The sequence below is a fragment of the Scylla paramamosain genome, chromosome 43, assembly GCF_035594125.1.
Source record: "Scylla paramamosain isolate STU-SP2022 chromosome 43, ASM3559412v1, whole genome shotgun sequence".
In the NCBI taxonomy this organism is placed as follows: Eukaryota; Metazoa; Arthropoda; class Malacostraca; order Decapoda; family Portunidae; genus Scylla; species Scylla paramamosain.
Genome location: NC_087193.1, coordinates 10,941,414 through 10,957,283, shown reverse-complemented (window position 1 = coordinate 10,957,283; position 15,870 = coordinate 10,941,414). Strand labels below are relative to the sequence as shown.

Sequence of the window (15,870 nt, the reverse complement as noted above, 5' to 3'; positions counted from 1 at the left end):
TTAAATGGTATTATAATTTTCTACCTTTACATGAATAACTGATGCCTCATTCATTCATGTGATAACTTTCTAAGCATAACTATTTAATTGATATAATTCTCTCTCTCTCTCTCTCTCTCTCTCTCTCTCTCTCTCTCTCTCTCTCTCTCTCTCTCTCTCTCTCTCTCTCTCTCTCTCTCTCTCCTTCCCTTCCTTTTCCTCCCTCTCTTTTTTACATTAATTCCTCATTTCCTTCTTACTCTCCTTCCTTATTATCTGATTCTCTTCTTACTCTCTTTATCCTCTTCTTACTCTCCTTCCTTCCCTCCTTATTCTCTTCTTACTCTCCTGATCCTCTTCATACTCTCCTTCCTTCTCCTTATGTTCTCCTTATTCTCTTTCTGTTCTCCTTATCCTCCTTCCTTCTCGGTTTCCTGCTCGCCTTATTCTCTCTCTTATTCCCCTTCCTCCTCGCCTTATTTTCTCTTATTCCCCTTCCTCCTCGCCTTATTTAATATTATTCTCCTTCCTTCTCGCCTCATTCTCTCTCTCTCACACTTGGCCATTAATATTTCAGCAGACAGTCGCCCACCGCCGCCCGGGACCTCGCCGCCGCAAGCTTAGCCGCACCGTGCTGGGTTGGGCGAGAAGCTAATGACGAGGTGAGGTCACGTCGCCTGCTCTCGGCTCCTGTCGGGTTTTGAGGCGACGATCAAAGCTGTGAGAGATAATTAAGCGTCTCCCTCGGGGCATGAGGAGGAATACTATGTAGAGAGAGAGAGAGAGAGAGAGAGAGAGAGAGAGAGAGAGTCATAACGCTCCCCGGTAATGGTAAAGGCAGTGTTCCTCTCCCTCCCTCTCCCTCCCTCACAGGATGGTCGTTGTCTCTCTACACGGCATAAGATAAGCCTTCAAAGGCGCAGGCGCACAGAGAGAGAGAGAGAGAGAGAGAGAGAGAGAGAGAGAGAGAGAGAGAGATCACTATTTCTGTTAAATTACTTTTAGCATGCACACACACACACACACACACACACACACACACACACATACCTTGGTATTAATTTGTCTTAATCAATGCACGCAGTGAGAGAAAATTGCATTTAAAAATAAATGAAAATAAAGATCAAAGTGCCTGTTGGAGCCTCGATCAGTGGCAGGAATCCCCTGCATGCAAGGACACTGGCTGTTCTCATGACTGGGCGGTGCCGCTCCGCTCAATCATTGCTGTTATAATAATACTGCTCGCACACACACAATGTGCGTGTGTGTGTGTGTGTGTGTGTGTGTGTGTGTGTGTGTGTGGCAGTCATGCAGTACAGTGACAAAAGAAGGTTGAGGTGTGGCGTTGAAGCAAAACAACTGATTTCTGTTTAATAGGATTGTGCCTAGGGGCAGGACAGGATGGGATGTGCAAAACTCAGCGGCCAGAGAATGTGAATGCTGTCTCAGCGGGTACTCCGTAGTGCAGTGGTTAGCACGCTCGGTTCACAGCCGAAAGATCCCGGGTTCGATCCCCGGGCGGAGCGGAGAAGGATGGGCGATCTCCTCACACCCGCGCCCCTGTTCACCCAGCAGCAAATGGGTACCGGGTGTTAGCCGGGGGTCGTGTCCCGCCTCTCGGGGTGGCGGCCTGGCACCTGCCGCGGCGTGTAGCTGAAGGGTGCAAACCCATGATCCCCAAACCCGGCTTCGGCCATAACCACAAGTATCGAAACAAAGCAAAGAGAAGAGTTGAAACAATAGAGGGACCCGGGGGTCTCCCTCTGGTCAAGCGCCGCAGGTAAGGACCAGTGTCCGCCATTTTTTATTTTTTTTAAATTTAATTTAATTTTATTTTTTATCTATTTATTTATTTATTTACTTTTTTTTTCTTTGTGTGTGTGTGTGTGTGTGTGTGTGTGTGTGTGTGGCATCATAGTGCAATGCAAGCCCGGTTTTTGTCATGGAGAACGTGACGTGAGAGAAGATATTATGAACAAATATGAACACTTGTCATGGTAATGTAATTGAGGACGAATAGTACAGTGAAAGCTTCCTCCCATTCAGTTTTCGAGGGAGTATTGTACAAGTGGTCTTGGCCGTGAGGTGGTTATGCTTTTAATGAGACACGTGTATAGTTTAACGGGGGAACTCTGCCCTTGACCGGCGCTCCACCTACTTTTCGTTCTCTTCCTCTGCCTTTGTCTATGTGTTATCATTCACAAACTTTTTTTTTTTCTATTTTTTTTCCTTTTTCTTGTATTGAACGCCATTTCCTTCCCTCCGCCTCCTCTTCGTTCTCCCTCACAGATCATAACGCTCCTAGTAATAATAAAGGTAGAGCAACGCTTTTCCCTCCTCTCCTTCCCCCCTCAGCTGATGGCCGTTGCCTATCTGCGCGGCATTAGATAAACCTTCAAAGGGCGCACGCGCACACCCACACTAAAGAGAGAGAGAGAGAGAGAGAGAGAGAGAGAGAGAGAGAGAGAGAGATTAATGTGATACAAAATGAACCACAGATGATAGTTATTGACAAGAGAACATCTACTACTACTACTACTACTACTACTACTACTACTACTACTATTACTACTACTATTACTAAACAATTAGAAGACAGGCAGGACAGCTGAGACCTACAACAAAGAAAAAGGAGAGAGAAAATGAAACCTACCACAGAAATGGAATATGAAGACGAGAGAGAAAGAAAATACAGATAAAAGAAGATGAAGGCATGCAAGAAGACAACACGGAAATAAGAAAACAAGAGACATAGGAGAGAGTAAATCTGTAGGGAAAGTTTAGCAATTCTGAACTAATCTGCACTGATTCTCTCTCTCTCTCTCTCTCTCTCTCTCTCTCTCTCTCTCTCTCTCTCTCCCTTCCTGCTCCATCCCCCTTCCAAAACCTTCTCCCTCTCTCCTTCCCTACTCCCTCATCGCCTCTCCCTGTCCTTGTTCCCGTCTTACCCAGGGCGCGTGTTAAGGGAATGAGGCTTTTCCCTTAGGATACAACACCCCCTCCCCTGTGGTCCCCTGTGGTTTGTGGAGCCAATATTGCTTGTCTTACGACGCAACTATGGGTCACTTACGATGATGAGAGAGAGAGAGAGAGAGAGAGAGAGAGAGAGAGAGAGAGAGAGAGAGAGAGAGAGAGAGAGAGAGAGAGAGAGTAGTAAAGCGAACTAACTTTGATAAACTTTGGGATTAGAAAGCAAGACACGAATGTTTGGGAAAATGAAATGAGAGAAATTATGGACTCTCTCTCTCTCTCTCTCTCTCTCTCTCTCTCTCTCTCTCTCTCTCTCTCTCTACTAACAAGGAGATCGTTAAAAATATGGGGAAGGAGATAGCGATTACTATGAAGACCATTGGGGAGAGAGAGAGAGAGAGAGAGAGAGAGAGAGAGAGAGAGAGAGAGAGAGAGAGAGAGAGAGAGAGAGAGAGAGAGAATAGCATAAAGGAAATTCAAGAAAGAGTGTAGGCTGGGATGAAGAAGGGATAAAATGAAGCTGAGAAGATAGAAGAGAAAGGAAAGGAAGGAGGAGGAAATAGAAGACAATAGATGAACGTAGAACGGAAGGAAAGAAGAGAGAGGAAGACGAGATGAAGGGAGGAGTAAGAGGATAGAAGAAGGAAAGGAAGGAGGGAAGGAAAATAAAGGAAAGAGGATAAAACATAACTCCAGATTAAATGTTTGTTACAGATTTGTGGTTCAAGTGGATTTAGTAAACAGTGGATGGCAGAAGTGGAAGGAAGTGGATGCAGTAGTCAAGGGTGGAGGGATAGAGTGGAGTCTGGGGATTAGGTAGTAGTAGTAGTAGTAGTAGTAGTAGTAGTGGTGATGGTGGTCGTGGTGATGGTGGTGGTGGCAGCAGGTGGATGAATGAGGCAGGTGTGGTGAGGTGGATAAGTAAGAGTGACAATAGTGGATGAAAAAATAAGATAATGAAAAGAAAAAAAAAGAAAGAAAACGACAACCCATAAAATACAAAGAAAGAAAACGAGATAAACAAGAATAGAAAAAAAAGACAAATAATATCAATAGGTAATACTAAAATAACTTGCTTGAACTGCGGATACAAATAACACAAAATAATAAATGAATAAATGTAATACAGTAAAACCACCACCACCACCACCACCACCACCACCACCTGACACAGTAACCATACCTTGCCTCCCTGGGGGTAAAAATTAAGTCTGCGTATATTTACTTCGACCACTACCTGAGAGAGAGAGAGAGAGAGAGAGAGAGAGAGAGAGAGAGAGAGAGAGAGTTATCGTTTTCTTCAGTCCAGACTTGTCTTTTAATAGTAGTAGTAGTAGTAGTAGTAGTAGTAGCAGTAGTAGTCTGAGCATTTTCTCTTTTCCTCTCCCTTCACACAAGTTCTTTTTTCCGTTCACTTATTCCTCCTTTTCTTCCTTCCTTCCTTCCTCGCTTCCTTCCCTCCCCACACTAACACAGACGCTTTTAACGCTTCCACACACACTCCTCAGTCCTCTCCTCCCCCTCCCCACACCTCTCCCTCTCATTCTCTCACTCTCCTTTCCTCTCCCATGTAAAAGTTGCCGCTGGAAATTTACAATCGCCTGTTTGATTACAACGCGAGTTAAGGAACAGTTTATCCCCCCTTCCCAACTCCCTCCTCCGGCTCCTTCCCCTCTCCCTCTCCCCTCTCCCATCTCCCCCTTCCTCCTGATCCTCCAAGCATCTAATCCGAGCAACTGTTTTGGTTATCACGTTTTCTATGGCTGATTCGATACCTTCGTTCGGTTTTCTATGCTCCTTTCCCTGCTCTCTCTCTCTCTCTCTCTCTCTCTCTCTCTCTCCTTTTTCATCGACTTTCATTCTTATTTCTCCCCCTCCTCTTCCTCCTCCTCCTCCTTTCCTGGTAATATTCCATGTATTCAAATTATTTTTATTTTTATTTTTTTATTTGACGGTTTTCTTCTAAATATCGTTAACTTTTAGTGGTGGTTAACTTATCATTCTCCTTTTATTTATTTAGTTGTTTTTTTATTTTTTTTCTGCGTAAGTGCAAGTCAAAGGAATCAGGTATATTAGTGGCACTGCAGTTTGCGAGGTTTCCCCTTAAAATTTACAGAAAACTGCTATTTTTTCCCCTTACGAGTTAAAATATTTTATGCAATGTAATAACGACCTTGTTGAATATGAAAGCTTGTTAACTAATCTAACAAAAAGTCAATCAATGTGTATCTCTTCCATTAAAAAAAAATAAATAAAAGAAAGAAATGAACGTGCAACCCCTTAAAATTTCGTCTCACGATTCCTAATTTTCTTCTTAGCCACGCGAGTATCCCTAATGACATCACAGATCCTCATGTCCCCCTTCGGAGCCCCACGGGGCCCGTCCCAAATCGAAGCTCCGATGAGCACTTTTTTTTTCTTTCTCATTATTTGCATAGATGAATGCAGACGTGAATAGTAAGTGTGTGCCGTTGGAATATATTTTCTTTGTCTCTCTCTTTTTTTTTTCGTTAATGTAGATTTTTTTTTTTTTTATCGATGTGTATCAACATAATAAGCAGTTTCTTTTTTTTTTCCTTCCTTCCTCTGATGCTTTTTTTTTTCCTCTATTTATATATTTATGTATCTTTATTTCTGTCTTTTATCTCTTCATTAGGACCGATTGCAACCGATCCTCTCTATCAAAGGAAAAGATATTACTGAAATTAACTTTTGTTTGATTTATTTATAGAGATACACCCTCTTTTTCTTTCTCAGTGTCTTGGTTCATGTCATCTACTCAGCAAACAAGTGCTTGAGATCATTAGTGTTCAAGTCAAAGAGAATCAAACAAAATGAGGTCCAATTGAAACAGTTAATAAAATCAATAATTGCAGAGAACATGATCATCGGACAGCAATGAGGAAGGGAAGAATTATTCAAATAACCTCTAAATGAAATAGTTTTGATTATCTTCGGATAGATGACGTGTGAACCAGAACCTGAATTGTGAACCATTCCTGGCTCTCATCAAAATTATTCACAAGGACCATAGAGATAATGAAACGAATTCTTGTGATAATTTTTTTTTTTTTTTATTCATGGTGCAAAGTCAATATTAAACTTATCAGAATAATTAAAACACTCTTAAAAACCTTAATTAATTTCTAGAAATGTGTTGAAATTAGTGTGTCATTCCAGATCTCGAACCATCGGTGTCGAGACGCACAGGAAGGCTAGAGGCGAGGTGAGCTTGCCGAACGGCTCTTGTTCTACTCCTCGCCTCGCCCAAGGAACACTCCAGTGCTGCATTCTTTTAAGGTCAGGTACTGTAGGTCTATTCGCTGTATTGTTAGTATTTTGTGCTATCAGCTGTGAATGTACGTGATTGTTAGTCCGTCTCTTGTAAACCGTTAGTACTTTCGTGGAACGGATATATCGTGAAACTATTATGCTAAACTGGTTTCATAGGTTTCATACTTTTTTTTTTGTTGTTGTTGTACAGCGTTTAACGTTAACTGGCAGAGCGAGATAGACGTTTGTATTTCTAGAAAGCCTTTAGTTCGTAAAGAATGGAGTATACTAATAGAATAGTATCCCATCAAACGTAACTTGATTGTATTCCGTCTCATTCACGAGCTTCATCGTTTTCTATGAAGAGAAACTACCGAGGACTGCTGCAGGGTGTAGATGACAGCCCGAGTCCACAACGTGCCCACCTGTGATATGTAGACCTGTGAAATCACCTTTGCAAGCTCATTACAACCTGTTAAAGGAAGAGTATGTCAGGATTTGAAGATGTAAGGTTAACTTAAGTAAATAGTGCATAATGAGGGAAAGCTCATTACAACCTGTTAAAGGAAGAGTGTCGGGATTTGAAGATGTAAGGTTAACTTAAGTAAATAGTGCATAATGAGGGAAGGACTAAAGGTGTTTAGAATAACCTATAATATATATGTATATCGAGGTATTGCGATGTGTGCCGGTGTTACCGGTAGTGATGTGTGAGGCCACGTGTGATGAAGTAATTTTAGTTTTGTCGTGATACCACTTCCCTTCCTTCACGGTGATCACTCGTTACTTTATATTTTGGGTTGTGCTAATCTATTCGTAGTGGTGTCTGAGGCCGCGTGTATTTTTGTTCCATTGTTTCCCCATTTCGCTCCCTTGACAGTAATTACTTTATACTCCTTAACATTAGTCAGGGTGTTTCGGACTAGATTATTAAGGTTACTAGTAGTGATGATTGTCAATGAGGCAGAGTGGCGATGAAAAGTTCCTGCTTGCCCCCATAGAATTTCGCTCTTCCCTAGAAAACCTACATTGGTGTAAGCGTTAAACTTCTTGGTACTAAAGGGACACTGCCTGACTTTGGGGGGGGGGAGGAATAGGAGTGAACGTGCTCGCCTTTTTGGTTACTTTCCCATTCTGCAGTTTTACTTTTCATGCTCTAGAAAGATTGCTTCTCCATGTGTTTTACCTTACTGTTTAACGCATTCCTCAGGCTGCCAGTCTTCCTTCACTGCGTTGCTGGATTTGAGGCACGGGAGCGGTTGGAGACATCGTGGCGCCTCATCTTGTGGAACCGTGATATCCTCCCCCCTCACCCAACAAAGGTTCAGAATGTTGGATTTCATTAGTTTCTCAGTTTCTGCTTCGTTCGAATTTTATCAGTACTTTGAATTCAATCTTAATTTTAAGCTTCGTTTTTCCTTGATGTTCAGCTCAGTTTAACGTTGAAGACTTCATTTAAAATAATTTACTTTTGGTAAGTTTGCCGTAAGTTGCGTCTTTTGTGCGTTCGTTATTATTTTCTAATACGGTGTTTTCCTAGTTGTACAGGGTTCACAAACGGATTTATATACTTCAGAACTTTATTTCCTTCAGGTTCCTGGTGAGGGTACAAGACGTGAGAACTGCTGGCTGCTGTTGAGTGGGCGATTCAGGACTGGTGACAAGAGATTGGTGCTGGTGTTCTCTGCTTCTGCACCATTTCTTCTGGAAAATCCTTCTTGTACTACCTTTCTTGTGTTGAACGTTGTGTGTCAGACTCGTGGATTGACAGTGTTGTCGGTTAATGAGCAGCAGTGTACTAAGTCCTAGACTCCCTAAATATAATTAATATACATTGTTTTTTCTTTTTTTTTTTTTAATCCTCCCCATGAAAAAAATTGCTCGATCTTGTTCTCCGGAGACTCTTTGAAGTATTTATATATATATATATATATTTTTTTTTTTCCCGTATAACGCAATTATCTAGTAAAATAAACAAACTACAACAACACAAGCAAAAACACCCTGAAGTTCGGAATCCCACATCGCTGACCGCCTGCCACTCTTTCCAAATTCACAATACACTAACTTCAAATGTTTTATTGATTAAACCGATGTCTTGTGAGGAATTCGTTTTTAATGCACATAATTACGTAAATATCATGATCTTATGTGGAAGTATGCGCAATTATTTTTTTTTTCATTCAAGTATATGTAACTATATTTTAGCTATAAATACTTTGAGCCTAACCTCACACAATGGCTGCATAAAATTCCTTATGGTGACAAGCATGTTACTCTCTTCCACAGCCTCATCACAATACTGAAGTAAAAGCTCCATGTTTTAATCACTACATGTCCCTCTACACATTACAAAACCACTTTCTCTATTTGTTGCTTCTTTATCACACTTGCAGATTACAACTTCCATTTCTTTTTGGAAATAAATAATATATATAATAAAATCAACACTATGTTCTTCATGATCAACCCTCAGTATTTGCAAGGGCAAATATGAAACACCACATTTCAACTTCCCATTTAATATACAGTATGGCATTCATTTGTCAAATCCATTATATATATATAAAAAAAATAAAATAATAATGCTGACAAATCATCCTCCAATATCTTGGATGCGAACCAGTCTTGGCTACACTCCAGCAGCCATGCTCTCCTAGGCTGAGAGGGAAGTGTGTGTGTGTGTGTGTGTGTGTGTGTGTGTGCACATTGGACACAGGCAAACCAACATGATCTATTACAGTGTGCTATGTTCAACTGAATGGACAAGCCCTGGCACCTTCTACCAATCCACTACCAGTCACATGTCCTCCCCCTATGACCACCAAGCAGGTGTTTGGTGTGTCCAGTGTGGGATGGATGGAATTTCTGCATTTAAGTTAACCAATTGATATGTAGTGGATAGGAGCTCAGCCATCAAGCTACACTCAACACACTATTGTACACAAGGAATAGCCAGAGAATAAGACACACAGAGAGATGCAAGTGATGCATAATTTTCTTTTCTTCCCTCTCAGGCACTAGGTAGTGACTATAAGGTTCTTTCCTTTGTTTCAATCAAGTGTTCAAGCATTTGTTTGACCCAAACACCGCCTGGGTGGAGACGTGGCTCTTTATACACCAACAACATACCCAGTTAATGAGCGTCACTTTCTTAATTATGGAAGTAAAGTTACCTAAATGTAATGGTTAATTCATACCGAGTGCGAGCAACTTATAATTATTTTGTCTTTGTAAGTTACCTGATATTTATAGTACACTACAGTAAGATGCTAGGGTTCCATGGTTAATGCTGAGTTAATCCTAACCAATGCTAGTTGGGAGACATCCTCAATGAGCTTGTACTTAGTGAAGTATGAATAACAATGTTTTTATATTTTTTGTGTTAGTTATCTGGTATATGTCCTTCCTTTGCCTGCCTGGGCCCAGTCTGGGGCCTCCACTCACCCCAGGCCTGACACTGCAGCCGTCTCCACCAGGCTGCCAGCAATGACTCTATGGCAGTCTTTTGATGCAGTTTATTATTAATTTGTCCCGTTTATTAATAATGGGATGCTATTCTTTATAAAAATAATAGTCTGGTGCCTGTGAGTGTCATTATGTAAGGTTAACAGGCAAGTTCTGTGTAGATTTGTAAAGTAATAAATGGACAGAATAACCTGCTTCTGATAAAAACATCACCCAAAGATTTAGAGCCTATGAGTGAGAAAAATTATAATCCAGAGAAGAAAACAAGAATTAAAAACAATTAACAACAATACTCATATTTCTAAATCACACATGAAGAAGCTAAATTTACAGCTAACTCAAATCTTATAACAACGTTATCAAAGGTTTGTAACTTGTTCTAGTTTACTGGTAAGATTGTAAGATTCCCTCACAACTCCCTAACAGTAATCAGGAATCTACCATACTTATTTTCTTAATTTCATAATTTGTATTTTCAATACAATAAACAGTGTTGGCAGTTCCACTGCCCGGGTCAGATGGCTTCCCCAGCACCAGCATGCAGGGACCACCAAAGACCGACAGAAGCAGCAGTGATCTGAGCTCTTCCACTAGTGTGAATATCACCATCAACAGAGAACATCAACTGAGGGGAACTAAACACCAGATTAATGATGTATCTTACAAAGGGTAAAAGGACTGGCGGGGGCAGTGGTGGAGGCTGAGAATTATGGCGGCAGGTCCCCGAGGAGCCCTTGCTGCTGTAGCTGGGCACGCACCAAGGCATTCTCGTTTTTCAAAGCAGCATTCTCGTTTTTCAGAACTTCCAACTCCTGCTTCAAGAGATCAAAATCCATCTCCCGGCGCTGTGATTCCTTTATCCTCTCCGTGAGCTGGTCATTGTGGCTTCTGAGTTCTGTGATGTAGTCACAGGCCTTGGCCAGGATCCCCCCTTTGCTCTGCCACCAGAAAACACACTTAGGAGATGCAGCGTCAAGAGGAATGGATATCTAACCTATGTGTTGCTTGAATGTATCATTTATAGAGCATACTTCAAAACAGTGCCAGGAAAATGCAGGTCACTTTTGATTAAGAATTGTCAAAATATTTGAAAAACATGAATATTTAACATGTGGAACATAGACAAAGCAAGACAGGGGTCTCTGGGCTGCCTTTAGAGCCCAGCAGTACTTAGTACTGTGATGCATCTCAGCCCAAGGCTCATCAAGATCAATAGGAGTACCATTCCTTAACAGTCCCCAACAGAGGACCCAGCAAACAGCAACCAATCAGCACTACATAACAGTGCAAGACGTCACCAATCAATACAACTCAATCAACTACAACTTTACATCATCCAAAAATGGCACTACTGAGGTGCCATGAGTATACAAACCAATCACATGAGAGACCTACAGCTAGTCATTACCTGTGAGTTCTTGGTGTGAGCCTCCGGGCAGTCTGGGATGATCTTGGCTAGGCGGTAGATCCAGGTGTTGATCTTGTCCCTCCGTCTCCGCTCTACCTCGTTGTGTGTCACCCTTCGCTTCTCCTCCCGCGTTGAGCTGCTCAGCCGGGGGTTCATGACACTCTCAGAGGCACGTGGGGCAAGGTTGCGTGGTGAGGTGGTGGTGAGGACATCACTGATCACATAGAACTGGCCTGTGTCATATGGGGAATGAGAGAAAGCTGTTGAATGTGATGTGTTGTTTACCAGAGTGCAGAATGCCTAAGACTTTTCATTAGTGTAGAAAGCAATGAGCCACCCAAACCAGCATGACAAGTGAAAACTACTTGTGCTTTGATAACATTCATTCTAGTTTTGGCAGAATCACTTAAAAAGGAAAATTACTGCATGAAGCTGTATTTTACAATATACCCATTCAGTCATAAGTCATTTCTTGCACACATTTCAGTATTCATACACCATCCTGTACAAAGACCCTCCCCTCTCTCTCTCTCTCTCTCTCTCTCTCTCTCTCTCTCTCTCTCTCTCTCTCTCTCTCTCTCTCTCTCTCTCACCATCGCTGGAGATGTCACCAGGTGTTATGAGCGCCAATCTGGTTTCAGGGGACTCAGCTGGGGAGCCGTTGGCCTGAGGGCTGGCCAGGAGGCTGGTGACTGTGCCTGGCACAGCCCCCTGTGGAAGGCCATCCACACCTCCATCAGGAGTGAATTGCACCACCCTGTAAGCCAGTGTACCTGGGAAAAGAGTTAAAGACTGATTATAGGAATGGAACTTCTTGTGATGAAGGTTTAACTAACTGGATGGTAAGTTTTAACATCCAAGAATAAGCATGTCATATTCACCTTCAAACCATAAGCACATTGTGTAGTACATAAAATTTGTGACTTGATAAGTAAACCAATTCCAAATTTTGAAAGCTTTGTGGCAATGATTAATTCAAACGAATATTTATGAAACCTTCTTCATTACATATTTTCTCTTTAAAATAAACAAAAGCTTCACTCAAACAACTGTTATCTTTAATCTTAATCCAATATATGATAAGAAGCAGAATCCATCACAAGTATGTTCCAAGGAAAACCTGCACCAAAGGAAGGGGACACACCTGAATTTTCTGTCTCGGTGCGCAGAGCAAACCCAGGGGCAAGGATTGGGGATGCAGAGTCCCTCACAGTTGCGTCGTCCAGGGCAAGTCGCTGGGCCAGAGACACCTTGTCGTCCTCACACTCACAATCCTTATCCCCGCTGATGGTAGAAAAGATGTATAAGAGGCCAGTCAAACTTTAGCAGGTGAGCATATCAAAATAAGTTGAGAATTAAAGGTTAGCCAAGTTTATATATTGGAGCCCACAGTAAAGCATATGAATAGTATTCTGAGAACTCAAACACCAGAGCACAACACATTCCAGCAATATTAGGCTAAGGAAAGCAGATATACACTACTTAACACTAACGACACGCCCTTCACTCCCCTGCAAGCCCCCAGAGTCGTGCTAATTGTCGTGTCAGTTTCTTGGCCACATGATAGTAAAGGGTATTTCAAAACTAAAGCTAACCACATATCTAATCCCCCTAACCAAAAGAGCAAACCGATTCCAGATCCTCTATAATTGTGGCTAACTGCTGTCCTTCATCACTCAGCCGTGCTAGTCAAATTAACTGCTTTTATTCAATCTTCCCAAAATAAAAATAAAAAAGCAGTTTGAAATTAAGTCTAACCAACCATTATAAGCTCTTGGCTGGACACGAATTCAAAATCATGTTAACTAAGCACAAGAGACCAAGTATTATTTTGATCATGGCTACTAAATAATTGAAAAAATGGCATCAAATATAATCCTTTGAAGAAAAAAAAAATAATAAAAAAATAAATAATAATAATAGTTGAACCCTTAGTTGGTTTAAACATCAGCATCCAGGAACTGGTTAGAACATGAATGGATGCAATGAACACTGACTCAACCTAAAAATTCCTCAAAAAAGAACAATATTGGTTTACACTAGTTTGTGAGAGATCCCTCAACTGCACAGGTATTTGGTTAAATCCTCAAAATTCATTATTGACACAAATGTTTTCCAAATGGGTAATGCAGAGATTCAAACATCCAAATAATGATAGCCAAGACCAGGAACAGTCATACATACATGCCATGTGTTGTAATACTGACAAGACTACATGCAATCAGGTGATCACCACACAAGGACAGGGAGAATATCTTGATGGGGAGCAAGATGACAAACAAACAAGGAAAGAACACATGGTAAAATGAGGTGGTGTCAGTAAAGGTTACCCATGCATATATCAAATTAAGGTAGATAAACTAAGGAAAATAATGAACATAAGCTTACTTAAAATACAGGTTACAACACATGGTAAAACACACATATATACACACAAAGCATGGCAGCCCCCACACACACATACCTCCCTTCCAGCAATTTATCTCACTTTCCTTTCTGCCAATCCACATCACCTCCACCATACACATCACATTATATCCACAATACAAACAGCACACAATCATAACTGCCAAGATGATAATGTCAGCTTTACTTTTGCTTGTCTAGTTAGCTAAGAAAGTGTGCAAGGGTAAAACTTTTGCTGCAGGACGTGAGGCAGTACATCGAAAACAACCTCTTAGTGATAAATTTTATAAGCTTTTTGATATAAATTTATACCTTTCAGAGATTAATTCTAACAATCTTCAAAACAACCTCTTAGTGATAAATTTTATAAGCTTTCTGATATAAATTTATACCATTCAGTGATTGACAATCTTCAAAACAACCTCTTAGTGGTAAATTTTATAAACTTTCAAATATAAATTTCTACCTTTCAGTGATTAATCTTAACCTTTCCAAGTGATAAATGTTTGCAAGCTTCCAAGTGTTCAGGACAATTAATTTATTTTAGCTTCCAGGGACAAATTTTTATAAACATTCAATAATAGATAGATTTTTCAGGGATTCACAGTGATACATTTCCAAGTTCAGTAAGGTTAAGTTACACAAATTTATAGTGATGCCACACACTAAGTTAGCATAATGAGTTAGGATTTGTTACCTCAATATTGCACAAAGTTAAGCAGTGAAGATAAGTTTCTACCTCTAATTTTTACATGAAACCTCTTTACTAATACATTCTGCTGTAGGTTTAGTGGGCCACACAACTTCACATTTAAACTAACTGGTCTTTGGCTGTTTGGCCTTATCGGAACCTGTAGTTAGTCGGTATATGATGCAATTACATTATGGCAAGAACTCTGTAAATGTTAGCTTATTAAGCAGTTAAGTTACACAAGGTTATATCAATACCATACACTAAGTTGGCATAGTGAGTTAGGATTGATTACTGAAGGTTGCAACAAAATGAACCAGTGCAGATTAGTTTCTTTACCTCTAATATTTACACAAAACCTTTTTTTTCTGACAGATTCCTAAGCAGGTTGGGTCGACTACACAGCTTAACGTATAAACTAGCTGGTCTTGGACTGTGTTTGGCTTTATCAGATCCTGCAGTGAGATGGAACATGATGTGATTACATTACGCAGGTCAGGCTACACATAGTTACAGTCATACCAAACACTGTTACCACAGCAAGTTAGGACTGGTTACCTTCAAGGTTGCAACAAAATTAAGTGGTGGAAAAGCATAGTTTCTCTAACCGTCTGTATTTTTAACATCAAACTTTTTTTCCAGCAGTTTCCAATGCAGGGGAGGTGAAATATGTGACTCAAGATTCAAACTAACTGATCCTTGGGCAAGTCTGGTGTTATCAGAACCTGCAGTTAGTCAAAATATGAGACCGTTAAACAAAGTTAGGGCAGCAAGTTTTGAATGTCAGATAATCAAGCAGGAATATAAGAAGGCAGTGTTGGGAAAATAAACTAGTTCTCCAAGGCCAAAGCTGAACCATTGAGAAAACAGTGAGAGTTATGATATAGTAAATACAACCATGATTATAATTACTATGAGGTTGTGGGTGACTAAATAAATACCATAGACGAATCAGACCAAGAATAAAGATAACATACACGAAATAAACATCACAGACCACAACATACCCTCTCGTACACACATACACACAAACAAACACACACTCATACTTGCCCTTACACCCAAACACCCACATCTCCCTGGGCACCCACCTGCTGTCGAGGGCTGTCTCTATCATGTCCATGGAGGAGGAGGTCATGTGAGCCACGGGCAGGTCATGTGAGAAGGCGTGAGGTCATGTGAGGAGAACGAGCTTAGGATACACTCATCACTAGCACCACACCCTCACCACAGCCTCACCACATCCCCAGGCTCATCACTCAGCACGGGGAATGGGTCTGGAAATACAGTGAGGCTTGGGGAATGAGCAGGTGATGTCGTTTTCCAGTAATGCGGGTTAAAAATGACAACAATTAGGAAGACTTCTGATGGCGTCCCACCCTCGCCTCGGCAAGCTTTGGGTCTCAGTCTCAGATTTTTATTTTTTTTGGGGCCCAAATGTCTCGTAAATGTGAAGAATGAAATGTTGTATTAAATTTTCTTAGCAGATAACATTTCTCAATTTCTTTACAAGTTAGAGAAAACTTCGGAGTGGTGAATTTCAAGGGGTAACTAAAGCGCTTGAGTTTCACCATTAAATTTGGTATGTAAACAGTGATGTATTCAAGGTATTGCATAATAATCTGTAACTTTCTTATATGTTAGTATGTTTGAACTGAAAATCCACGTAAGGAAA

At 40.9% G+C, this 15,870-nt stretch overlaps 2 protein-coding genes across 3 annotated transcripts in view; one reads left to right on the top strand and one right to left on the bottom strand.

The window, feature by feature from the left end:
• The window catches only part of LOC135093759 (uncharacterized), a 148,254-nt gene extending 140,193 nt beyond the window's left edge, over nucleotides 1-8,061 (top strand). The window contains exons 1-4 of one of the 2 annotated variants that reach the window (XM_063993351.1): nucleotides 1,322-1,759; nucleotides 6,130-6,249; nucleotides 7,433-7,544; nucleotides 7,816-8,061. In XM_063993351.1, coding sequence (XP_063849421.1) covers nucleotides 1,650-1,759; nucleotides 6,130-6,249; nucleotides 7,433-7,544; nucleotides 7,816-8,031 — 558 coding nt within the window. In that variant the 5' untranslated portion in view covers nucleotides 1,322-1,649 and the 3' untranslated portion in view covers nucleotides 8,032-8,061. Of the gene's footprint in view, nucleotides 1-1,321; nucleotides 1,760-6,129; nucleotides 6,250-7,432; nucleotides 7,545-7,815 lie in introns of those variants that run through there. The other variant, XM_063993350.1, reaches the window with a different exon arrangement.
• A 667-nt stretch (nucleotides 8,062-8,728) lies between these two features.
• On the bottom strand, nucleotides 8,729-15,717 carry LOC135093758 (upstream stimulatory factor 2-like). The gene is made up of 5 exons (XM_063993349.1): nucleotides 15,287-15,717; nucleotides 12,243-12,382; nucleotides 11,692-11,871; nucleotides 11,099-11,331; nucleotides 8,729-10,628 (listed from the first exon to the last, which is right to left on the bottom strand). The coding sequence occupies exons 1-5, from the start codon at nucleotides 15,331-15,333 to the stop codon at nucleotides 10,398-10,400; spliced, it is 831 nt and encodes a 276-aa protein (XP_063849419.1). The 5' UTR covers nucleotides 15,334-15,717; the 3' UTR covers nucleotides 8,729-10,397.
• Between the last annotated feature and the right edge of the window lie 153 nt (nucleotides 15,718-15,870).

Excerpts from the sequence above, each read along its gene's own strand:
- LOC135093758 (XM_063993349.1), bottom strand. The coding sequence starts at position 15,333 with ATGACCTCCTCCTCCATGGACATGATAGAGACAGCCCTCGACAGCAG. Across the intron at positions 11,332-11,691 it reads TGGTGACATCTCCAGCGATG|GCCAGTTCTATGTGATCAGT; the intron begins GTGAGAGAGAGA and ends CATATGACACAG. Across the intron at positions 10,629-11,098 it reads CTCACACCAAGAACTCACAG|AGCAAAGGGGGGATCCTGGC; the intron begins GTAATGACTAGC and ends TTCTGGTGGCAG.